At 38.1% G+C, this 12,500-nt stretch overlaps 1 protein-coding gene across 3 annotated transcripts in view; it reads right to left on the reverse strand.

Moving 5' to 3' along the window:
* Positions 1-1,360: 1,360 nt before the first annotated feature.
* LOC137969590 (MICAL-like protein 2) overlaps positions 1,361-12,500 on the reverse strand; it is a 21,029-nt gene continuing 9,889 nt past the window's right edge. For 2 of the 3 annotated variants that reach the window (XM_068815897.1, XM_068815899.1), the window contains exons 5-10: positions 10,421-12,500; positions 8,589-8,694; positions 6,715-6,788; positions 5,120-5,234; positions 3,386-3,429; positions 1,361-2,942 (exon numbers count right to left, since the gene is read on the reverse strand). The exon at positions 10,421-12,500 is cut by the window's right edge and continues 717 nt beyond it. In XM_068815897.1, coding sequence (XP_068671998.1) covers positions 2,866-2,942; positions 3,386-3,429; positions 5,120-5,234; positions 6,715-6,788; positions 8,589-8,694; positions 10,421-12,500 — 2,496 coding nt within the window. In that variant the 3' untranslated portion in view covers positions 1,361-2,865. The remainder of the gene's footprint in view (positions 2,943-3,385; positions 3,430-5,119; positions 5,235-6,714; positions 6,789-8,588; positions 8,695-10,420) is intronic. The other variant, XM_068815898.1, reaches the window with a different exon arrangement.

Here is a 12,500-nt window from a genome sequence, read left to right on the forward strand (position 1 = left end):
GGGACCTAAGCGATCTGTTAAGATCACCGATCGTTTCACATGTACCTCCGCAAATGTCATTTATTGCATAACCTGCACGTTATGCAATAAATTATACATTGGTGAGACAGGTAGACGAATAGGTGACCGATTCCGCGAACACCTTCGCGATGTTGAGAAGAATGACAAGGATGCATCCAAGCCAGTCGCTCGCCATTTTAATCTGCCTAACCACTCCAAAAAACACATGGCTATCTGCGGCCTTTCCCTACATCTAGGTACGACGGAAAGCCGCAAGAATCTGGAACAAAAATTCATCTTTCAAATCGGCACCCTTAATCCTCACGGTATTAACGAACGCTTTTCATTTAACTAATATATTCCTATTTTTCACGTTGCCATGATACCACCAATAGCGTAGCTCCTACTCTACTATAAAAACTACACGTAACCCATAATCCCTTGATTCGCTCTGACGAAGGGCTAACGCTCGAAACGTCAGCTTTTAGAATCTCTGTACGGTGGCCAATTTACATTATCAACTCCGTTGATAAAACCAAATAGTTGTCAGTAGATTGATTGCAGTTACCGGTATGAGCGAAGGCCAATTAATCCTGCATGATTTTTGGCCTTTTACATCACACAAATTCATTCATTCATTCAGTGAAAAGCTCTCTGTTCCACGAACTGTAATTATGAAAATAATCCAACGTTAAACATTGTCTGTCCTGGCATTGTAGCAGGGGATTATCAATAATTGGAATTTAGTTCCACGACTATTGCTCTCACAAGACAAAATGTTGGTTTAATTTTCACAAAGTCCTTGCATGCTTTTCCCCCAAGGGGTTTCAGATGGATGAGTAAAAGCATCTGGCATTAGACAATGAATTCAGGGAAATTCATGTCCATTCAGGGGGGTGGAGGCTGCAGGGGCATTTTTCAGTGGTCAAGGGCATTCAAACTAGTAATCAGAAACTCGTACATGTACATTAGGTTTGGTTCCCATTAAAAAGACCTGAACTATTTTCCCAGGGTCTCAATATACATTGTACATGTAATAATTAACGACAGTCGTACAGTACCACTCAAGAGTATTTAAACAGCCTTGACATTGGAGAAATTCCAAAAATCTGAGCAAATAACTCAACTTTCAAATAAATGTCATCAGCATTGCAAGAATGATTAGTAACCAAATACATGCAACTATTCCACTGTCAGTTATTTGCTCTGACTTTTAGAATTTCTTCAATGTTTAAGTCTTTGCCAGTGAAAGTAGCAGTACTTAATATCTATAAACAGTTTTACTCAATTATGGGAAAATACCAATTCAATTACAGCATGCTATCGATGCTTGAAAAGAAGTTATTTTAAGCAAAATACATTTCTTAGAGTTAAAACTCCAGTGTATCATAGTTGTTTATTTGTACACATCTTTGCCTCATCATAATATTAATAAAATTAATTATACCAGTTCTTTAAAACAGTATTACCTTGAGTATATATTGTAAAAATAATACATATTTTTCAAAATTTCATTCCCTTTCAGTCCCTAAGATCACCACATGTCATGCCCAGCAAGGAAAACCAGCTCCTTGGTATTCACAATAATTCACCCCTCCCTTTGTCAGTCATATCTCACTATGTTGTGTGTACATGCATGTCACTTTGTAACTTGAATATGAATTTTGGCAAAGGTATCAAAATTTAAAAAAAAAATTGTACCAAAAAGGTCTAGCTTTTCTGACCAAAGAACTGGTAAATCCAGAAAAGAATTTCCGTCACATCAACAACCTACGCACACAACTAGCAATAAAGTGAGATCAAGTTCTACTTCTATGGGATTTTGCCACCTACTAAAGGCTTTAAATACAATTACCATAATTATGAATAATTCTCGGGATCATGGAGCTCAAAAATATCCATGGATTCAAATTTATAGCATTCTGCTCTGACAGTAGATTCTTTAGTTTGGGATTTATTTAACAGGGACACCCAATGAGAATAGAGTTCAAAACCACTTAAACATAGCATTTTTAAACGTATTTTATTATTTAAACGGGAGATAGAGGCATACTTTTATCCCCTAAAAATTTTTCATCTCTTCGGATTCCCTACCTGAAAGCCTAGCCAAAAATTATAGGGATCAAAACTTACCTTTTCGAAAATTTTAGCCAGAAAAAAGGTTCCCGAAAATTCTAGGTGACCTTTTTAGGGTAAAAATTCGTTACAAATTGGCAATTATACCATGTTTTAGATGTTCGAAAATCCTAAGATAGGCAGGCAAGCAAGGAATTTTACAACAAATGTTCTGAAAATTCTAGATGTCAAATCATCTTCCAAACAGATATTTTCCGAAAATTGACGTTGGGTGCCCCTGATTTAAATTTAACCTGGCGATACCGGCCAATGAATACCGGTATGCCTTTTTTGTAGGGGCATTGTACCAGGGAAAATGTTCAAGTCCCAGCTTTTATGATGCACAAATTCAGACCAGCTGAATTTTATCCAGCCTTTAATGGCAACAAAGTGTGTCCCAAACTACAACAATGTTACCAGTACAGTAATTAAAGCTGAACAATGAAATCTGAACTCTGTCCCCTTGAGCACTGAACTGAGGTCATGGGACTCAAGGTGGAGGTCTTAGCCAATTATGGGAGGTAATGTTAAATGCACTGATCATTGACGCTACGTGTACTTCGACTGTATTTGCATTATCTTGTGGTGATTTTGGTCTCTGTAAAACAATCGAACTTTTGGAAATTGGTCAGTGCCAAATGACAGCCATTAAATTGCAACAATATTAAATTTGACAATCTTAAAAGAACTCCATCAGAATTTTCATTTTCCAAAGACTAATATCTAATATTTCTTTTAAAAAGACTATCCTTAGCAGTAAAATCTTGAAAATGCAACTTTGGTGAAATCGGGTCTGTGATCCCAACAATTGTCTGGTGATGCAGCTCCTGAAAATAGAATACAAAAGCTTTAAGTGTCTTTTAGTCACTGGTTCCTTATTTAAGTTTTTTCTTGAATGTCCTGTGATAGTCTAAGTGCAGCAATTGTTACCATGTATTTTGTTCAAGTTGTGTTGGAATTATAATAAGTAAAATTATAATTATTACACTACTGCACCTTTAACAAGTAATTAACAAGAATTTCTGGACTGTTAGGCACTGGATGAGGTTATACTCCAAATATTTCCTCCAGAAGAAATACCCAAAGAAGAAACAAAATGGCTTAAGGCAGACCATAATTTATACATCTCTGATCTAGCATGTGTTACAAGACAGTACAATTTGTGTTCTTTCAAAACAACTGTGATGTGGCATCATCATTGATTTAATGGATGCATGCAATCATATGCATTCATAGACTTTATGTTTGGGAACAATAATTATTTACTTACCATCTTGCAGAGCATGCTCAACCTTGTCATCCTCCTGAATTTCTCTAAACAACAACAAAAAAGATTATTTTCAAGATGCAAGTGTTATGCAAGTATGCCTATATTATTAAAATCACAAGTAATAATATTGCAATGCATATATGTAAATACTGATTTGGACCTCAGTATGTCTAGTGTAAAAAGGCAAATTAATCCTAACCCATCTTGTGTGCCTGCCCAGTTTAATCTCTTTAAGAGAAACATGTTATTTGGTCAAATTTACAACCATGTCAGCTCATCAATTCAGCGAAAACTTTACCAATGCTAGACTGTGATACAGTTTGGCTTGATTTGCTTACTAATCGCTTGCTTGCTTTACCTCTCTCCCTCCCACTTCCTACTCATGCATCCTTTCCATGCACTGGGCATAAACCTGATATTTTATTGAATGGTTGAGTTTTTTTCCTGTGTTTTTATAGTAGTCATACTTGTACCGTGAAGTACCCTGCATGGGACTCATGTCCCATTGCATTTCTTTTTTGTGTGTGTTTTTTTCTGTAAGGATTTGCCATGTTTCCCGATGTAGTTTGAAAATAATACAATAGTTTTACAATAGCTTCCCCAATGATGGGTTAAATCATCTGGCATTAGATAGTCAAGTTAAATTATAGTATCACTATAAAGGTCTACTATCTATGGTTATCCAAAAAAGAGCAGGCTTGATTTAAATAACTTGGGCCAAGCAAAATAAATTAATTTTAAGAACTGCAAAGGTGCAGCAAACTGACTGGCTGACTAAGACTGAAAAACTGAAAGAAAAACAGTGAACAGATGGTGCCTCGTCAACCAGTGCAATCTGAATAACCAACTAACTTAAAAGCAGATGTACAGACCCACCAATTCCCTCTCAGACTGACCAAAATGAGGCAATGCTTGAAAGGGTTTTCAGCTGAGTGCATGCATTCATAAATCAAAATGGGTGACCAGAGATAATAACTTTACCACTGATTCCACAGACTTTTCTTCTAATTCTTAATATAAACATAAATCACCTATTCACGAAAACTACGCAAATTTTGCACAAACAGTTTAATGGTCACTTAAACCTGTTTGTGTTGGCTTGTAGTTCCATGCACACATGGACTTGAATGAGCAGGTGACACATATGTAAATGCTGATTTTGTAACTCCCTCATTTTTCCTGATTTTGCAACTTCACTCATTTATATCTCTGCTTCCGGATGGTAACTTAATAATGTTTTCATTTTTTTACATGTTAAATTAATTTGAAAAAAAACTGATTTTTCTTAAAACTGGCCTACGACTTTTTATTAATTTTAAATGCTTCAGAGATAATTGATTTCCTAACATTATCAGGTACATGTGTCTTTGTGGGAAGATTTCACCATTCCACTTTTTCAAAAAAGAAAATTTATGCTGATTTGGAGGCTCAAAGAAATGTCTTATATCATTGCCATAGTAATGGTATTGTCGAAGAAAATGTGAAGTGAAAAATCTATGATGGGCCAAATTTCGTCTTGATATGATTACCCTTAGGCTATTTCCCTGAACAGAATGTATTTGTGTGAAGAAAGCAGAAACTATTTCGAGCCTCCCCTTAAATCTCACATTATATACTGTCTTTTGAAAGACCACGGCTAACTTAGACTTAAACTATTTGACTGTAATGACACAGTTGCTGGTTTGTCTTCTACATTTCTACAATTCATGAAGCAAGGACAGTAAACATAAATACCTTACTCTTTCCTCCTCCAGACTATCCACAATGAAGCTTCTTCTTTGAACCAGCTCAAGCAACTCTGACAATAACTCCCTCTCTCTCTTTAAATCATCAGAGGACTTCACTTCATCTATTGAAAAAAATAATTATAATGAAAGTTATTGACCCTTGAGTCCAGGAAGGATTCAGGAGGTTTTAGCACTTCTATGAATTCATAGGCCACTGATTATTGAGCGACGACTAATAAGTACCACTCTTCAAAAGCATCAGTAAGGCAGATGTGTCCAGACATGCCAGGGGTTAAATCCAGATTTTAACATGCATGACAAAGTGTTGTTGTTGGTCTCCTTCCCAACATCTCGAGTCAAACAAAAACAGACAGTACTGTAAACATCCCAAAGTGTACTTCAACATCAATCACGTCTACAGCATCACATTGTCCCCTGAACTCTGCCCAGGACTGAAGTAATGATAAACGGCTGCATTTACCACAATCTAAAAATAACTCTTAAGCCTCACACTTACCTTATTAATAGACATGGAGTAGTAAATGCTTAAAGTGAACAGCGCGAGGAGGGGACTCCGACCCATAATTATAAAAAGGATGGGGGTGCTTGTCGTACCTCTTTGGGGTTAAAAAAGCGGTTTTGATACCTCTTAGGGTGTTCGGCCTCAAAAGGTCCACAGCAGAAGCTTTAGCAGTACCTTTTAGGGTATTGAACATTTGACAATATTAACTAATTTTTAATTTTGTCTAATTATAACCTATAATTTGGTACCTCTTAGGGGTGAAAAATATTTCATGCCATGCCCACAAGACAGAATCTTGGTACCTCTCAGGGGTTCTTTTCAAAATTTTCTGACAAACATCCTCATCGTTTTTATATGGGAGTCCCCCAACCCCACCCCCACCCCCCGGGGTAAACAGAAGACTTTGCCGTAAGGGAGAAGTGACCTTCGCTCTTACCTAGACAATTTAAAAAATTTTTGGTTTTCTCATGATGTCATGGCCGCCATGATGGCATAACCAAGCAATGAAACAGCGGCCATGTTGGAGTCCCGATCCAATCCTCCGCGAATTGAACTCTATTGTTATGCAAACTTTTTCTTTTGTTTTCCTTGAAAAACGTTGTTGATCACATGAGTAAAAGCCAAGATTAACTGACTCTAAATTGCTTAAATTGACCAGTTACAGTAAGTGCGGAGGTCACCTCTCCCTTGCGTCTATACCCTGCACAAAAGCATACATTTAATACATTTATGGGGAGACTTTGTGTTTGACATTGACATGCATCTAACGATTAACTGTATTTCTGGACATATCAACAATTCACTGAAAAACTATGTCCATGTTAATTAACCCATTGACATCCAAACCGGCCGAAACCGGCCAGACTTAGTATTTTACTCTGTCTAACGCCAGACGATTTTACACGTCAATGGGGAACCCCTGGGAGTCAATGGGTTAAGTGCAGTTGGGAGACTAAGGAACCACACAGAAACAATGATTGAAAGCAATGACAGACCAACATGTTAATTAGAAATTTTGAACATCTGAACACCCAAGTTAAAGATGCAGTAACCCCAGTGTCTGCATCATATTGCCTCACCTCTCATTGCAATCAGTTTTCTTAGTTCTCCTTCCACTGCTTGATATCTCTTCTCATAATGGTGAGACTGCAATCTATCAAGAAAAGGTTACCAATATTTCATTGCATGTCCTTCCTAAACAACCTTTTCTTAAGGAGGCTTGAAAGGGTTTCAACACTTAGAAGACACTCGCTGTAGATCAAATGACGCTACAACACTGTATCATGTAACAGCAATGTTATGGTACCATATGAAATACCGATTATTTTCAAACAAGATGTGATCATTATTTTGATGTAAAAAAGTTACCTTGGCAATGGGAAAGCCCAGCAAAAGCACCCTATATTTTGGATTTAGTTGTCCATACCTAAAAAACCAACTCAGTGACCCCCTTTTTTTATTGCTGAAAGGTGGTTAGAAGGTCACGATGAAACTTTCAGAACCCCTGGGAGTCAATGGGTTAATAACCACTGTTAACCCATTGACATCCAAACCAGTCTAACTCTGTCTCACTCTGTCTTTACTCTGTCTAACGCCAGACAATTTTACTTGTCAATGGGGAACCCCTGGGAGTCAATGGCTTAATAAAATCACAAAATTAAGGTGGCTCTGAATCCGCTGGACAGAATTTTTTAAAACTTTGAAGAAAGTTTCATCTTGCCCTTTTGATTACTTTTCAGAAATAAAAATGGGGGTCACCGAGTTCATTTTTGAGATATAAGCAACTAAAGACAAAATAAAGGGTATTTATTGCCACGGTGACAAATTACATCACAATAATGACGACTGAATCTTGTTCAGTAATAATTCGTGCTTCATTTGGAACCACAATATTGCTAATACGTGATACAATGTTGTGGTGCCAATCCTTCGAATAAGACTACTTGGAAGAGTTGAAACTGGTTTGAGCCACCTTAAAAGAAGACCAGGATGGAAGGTCAACAACTCTGTCCCATCCCTCTTAGACTGGTTAAACAGTTGCCATGTCACCTTTACTGTATAAGTACCACACTTCTGCCAAAAGCTATGCAAATAGAATGATTTTTTAGGAGCGGGGAGGGGAAGGGTGGTTGGCTGTAAAATATTACCATCCATCTCATCATCCTCATCACCATCATCAGAGAGTCAGGGTGGCTTAGTGGTTATCAACTGTGCGCCCCTCCTCTGCAACCCAGGTTCAATATCCTAGCCTTAGACATAATATTATTGTTGAGTTTCAGTAAATCTCAATTTGACCCCAAGACTTTTTTCTTTGGAAACACTGGGTTTCCTCCCTCATTAAAATCTCCCCTCATCACTGTCATTAGTGAATGACCAATGTCAGTCTCATAGACTAGGATGTCTCTGACCTAACATTAATTTATTTTGTTAAATTGGCAGATTCAACATGTGCTTACAGAGGAGCTTCATGCACCATTGGTAAGAAAACATGGTAAGCCATCTGTGCGAGAAAATTTGGTTTTGATCACCGCACAACCATACGCCCACCCCTCCATGTATGCCACTATGATCAAATCGCTGGATCAAGTATCAATACTTGTATACTTGCGCCAAACATGGCAGTCATACTCCAGCTAGTTTACAGTGTACATCTTTGATATTGTGGTCAATTGGCACCTGTCAAAACAAGGTATCCGCTGACCAGTATCATGCCACGACCATATCGCAGCTCAAGTTTAGAGCTCATCAAGATCAGTTGTTTTGTTTTTGTTATTTGTTATTTAGTTGACCGCTGACCAGGTAATGGGTTTCGATTGGATTGCAGGCTCAAGCCAGGTTGACTTATTGTAAGAATAAATAACCTAGGAGCCCTGCTTTTAGGCTTGGTTAAATCTATATATTTACGTGTGACATCATGAGTGTGTCTTACATATACATGTACAATAGTACTTACAAATAGATCAATTCAGAGTCTCTTCTTAAAATCTTGTTCCTCTCATGTACAACATAAAGCCATTCATGCAAAAGTTCATCTTCATTACAACTGTACAGGTTTTCAGCTGTGAAAAGAAAGAAGGATTTAAATTACAACATTTGGGTGAACTAGGTATACATTATTTTACTTGTGAACAACAACACAGCCTTCTGAAAAAGTCAAGAAGGAGGGTCAAGAAAAGTAAAAAAAGAGGGTGAAGCAGGGTTGGCGCAGTGGTGAGAGCACTTGCCTCCCACCAATGTGGCTTAGTTTTGATTCCTGGACCTGATGCCATAAGTGGGCTGAGTTTGTGTTGGTTCTCTACTCTTCTCCAAGGGTTTTTCTCCGGGTTCTCTAGTTTTCCTCCCTCAGCTGATTCCAGCTGGCTGTAAGCTGTGCTCCAAGGTCATACAGGTACGTGAACCATATAGTGGCAGCCAGAGGCGCCATGGTACACTTTCAGTTTGACCTTGTTGAGCTGCATCGTTGCTGTACTTTGTGATGACAACAAGCGAGACTTATTAGACTTATTAATTTCTCTCATGGGCTAAGCTAAAGGAGACTTGTAAGAACAGGGTTCAGGTGGTCTTTGTCCTGCGCAGAAGATTTAAAGTCAAATGGTGGAATAACAGCTATCATAGTAGACTGGAGGGTGTAAACTACAGGTTGCAAGTTGCAGGGTAGGGTTGCAGGTCATTGTTTCACCATAGCAGAAACAAATTAAACTTTTACTAATGCTAACATTTTTTAGGTTAGCACTTTTCAGTTATTGTACAACAATAACCTGCAGCCTTAACCTGCAACCTGCACTTTACACCTGCATAGTAGATAAGATAGCAAGTTTTTAAGTTACCTGGAAATCATGGATGAAAGGGTGGATAAAATCTATTTATTATCTATCAGTTAATGACATGGCTAGCAACTTGTAATGAGTAATTTCATCAATATTCCTATAAATGTGGTTAGAACCTTTGGTTGGCAAATCAACCTAAATATACACTGTACTCCAAAAAAATCCTTGAGAAACCTTGCTAAAATAAAACAATTTAAAGGTAGCATAATGTCAATGATCTATCCCCACAATCCTCATTTAATGTTGAACTCATGTGTAGCTATCTGTAGCAACCTACATGTAAACAGCCACCAATGAGTAAAGAGTATGGGATGGGACTAGGAGAGGATTTGACAAGTAGAGTCCGGTGATGACCGGTTGAGACTGTTCCCAGGGGAGCACTGTCCAGAGGGGAGACTGTTGTAGCACATGCATTCTTCAAACCCATCTACAAACATATTTCTGCAAGTTTGTATGAAGTTGTACAATGAAAGCAATCTCGTTCCCAAAGTCATCCCTTGACCAGCGGTCGGGAATGAAACTCTGGTCAAATCCAAATAAGGCCATATTTGATTGGCTATTGAAACATGGTTTCATTTCATTTGGTATGAAAGTACTGTAGTCAAATAATATGTACGGCAACATTAAGTAAATTAACGACTTCCCAAAACCAGTCAGAAGGATACAGATTTTATCCTTCAAATTGTAAACTATATTCTCATAATGAGCTTCCATTAGGGAGAGTTCAGATTTCCCTAACCTTTCGAGAGCATAGTCCAATGCATTGTGGAAGTGCTCGGAAGACTCTTCACACACATAAAGTTATTCTACCAGAACCAGAGTTCTCTGGTTCTCTGGTTTTGGTTTATTCCAGAGCCTCCCATACCTGTTAAAATCAGCTGGACAAGGGTAATGGAGGCTCTGGGAACGAGAATGGAATAAAAGTAAAGGTTAAAAACTCAACATTAAGGGTACTTACAATCCATACTTTCTCGCAGTTGATGCTCAATTTCCACGCCTTTTCTTTCCAAGAGTCCATGCTTCACTTCAAGATCTTGTAGTTCCGCATAAATTTCCAATGGAGAGAGTGTTATTTCATCTTGTTTTATGAGACCAGTTTCATTTAAACTGAGATTTTTTGCATCACGATGTAGGGAGTAAATAGCCTCTCTTTCTGCCTTACTTGTTCTTCTCTTTTCTCTCCCAAAGGAAAACTCACCTTCCACTTCCATGACACACTGATTCTCCTTTGTAATTAGATTATCCTCAAAATCCCAAGGCTCCATGCTTTCAACAGTAAAATAACGACTATTTATTTTGGTTGTAGATGCTTCTTGTGCAATAATTACGGACATTCTTGGTGAACTACATGATGAACTGGTATCAGTAAGAGATGTCCTTCTGCCAACCGACAATGGAAGTGACCAAAAAACCTCAACCGGAGAAACATCACTTCCTGGAGATGGTGTTAATGGTACATCTGGAGATGGCAGTTTTCTAATAGGGTCACTTTTTAAAGGTTGCAAGTTTAGTGATAAATCAGTACCCCCACTTCCAGGAAAAGAAAATTCTGCCGCAACTTTTAAACTTTCAGCTGATATTTTCTTGTCCATCACATTGTTAAGTGAATTGATTTGCCCACATAATGGTGGTTCATCAATTCCACTGTCATGAGATGCAGCTGCAATTCTCTTTAACCCTGGAGAATGATGTTGTCCATTCCCGGGATTAGGACTTGCTGGCTGAATTTGGAGAGAAGGAACTTCAATCTGTGCATCCTCTGACTTTGTCCTTTTCTCTTCAGAATGCAAATTTCCAGTCTGATCTAGTGACTGAGGGGTTGAACCATCTTTCTCATAACCAAAAACTCCGTTCCCTGAATTCTCCAAACCGCCATCATTCTGTGCATTCTTTGACTTTGTCCTTCTCTCCTCAGAACGGAAACTTACAGTCTGACACGGTAACTGAGAATTTGAACCATCTTTCTCATAACCAAAAACTATGTTCCCTAAATTTTCCAAACTGCCATCAACCAGGGCATTTCCATTACTTGTTGTATCTGTAAAAGACTTTTCTGATTCCCCAGAATATTTTTCAGCCAAATCACAATTTTTGCTTAATTGGGTGAAATGATCTTCCTTACTTTCCAACACAGTTGAATCAGTCTTTTCTTCTGGTTCTCCATGTAAAGTTTGGGAACTAATGTCTTCTTTTCCCAAAGTGCTGGATTTTTGCTCCATAGTTATTGCTGCTTTCATTGATTTTGACCGTATTAAATTTAATTTCTCCTTTGAAACATTGTCACTGCTTTCATTTCCCATGTACATTTTTCTCAGCTCTTTCACACTCCTTCGACTAGTTCTCAAACGTGGCTTTGATGGATCAGCTGATTTTCCAACCATTTTACCCATGGAAAGCTTTCTTGCTGCTTCCCCATGAGAATCGGAGCACTTTTTCCACTCAGAAATACACCTCAATTCCCTCTGCATTTCCTGACCTTTCTTTGCTTTATTAGTCTTACTCTTTTCTTCAATCAAATTATCAATATTTAGAAATTTTTCTCTTAGTTTTTGGACACTTTTTGAAGCTACCAGAGCTGGTGCTTCTGCATCACGAGAACTTTTACGAGATCTCCTTGTCAAGTCACTCCTCACAATCCCATCCTCTGACTGTCTTCTCTCCTCAACGGAATCCTCTTCCTTCCTGTCTTTAACCAAGTTGCTGCTCTCAACACCAACATTGTCCCCTAAAGAGACAACTTCCTTTTGACATTCATCAGGTCCCCCTGTTTCTTGTGCAAAATCACTTGCATGACTGCTATCCAATACTTTATTTTCCTTTGTCCCTTGTTCCACTTCGCAAGTGTCCCTTCCTTCAGTTTCAGTTGCTCTCTTAAGAAGTTCTTCTTTAAATGTAGAGAAGAGGTTTTCACTGGACAAACCATATACACTTTCCTCCCTTGACATTCTCTTTTCCCTTTCCTCTTCTGACTTAAAACCTTTCTTTTGGTCCATATTTGATACCAAATCACTTTTCAGCACTGTCAGCATAGGTTTTAA

Source organism: Montipora foliosa, chromosome 9 (genome assembly GCF_036669935.1).
Source record: "Montipora foliosa isolate CH-2021 chromosome 9, ASM3666993v2, whole genome shotgun sequence".
Lineage (NCBI taxonomy): Eukaryota > Metazoa > Cnidaria > Anthozoa > Scleractinia > Acroporidae > Montipora > Montipora foliosa.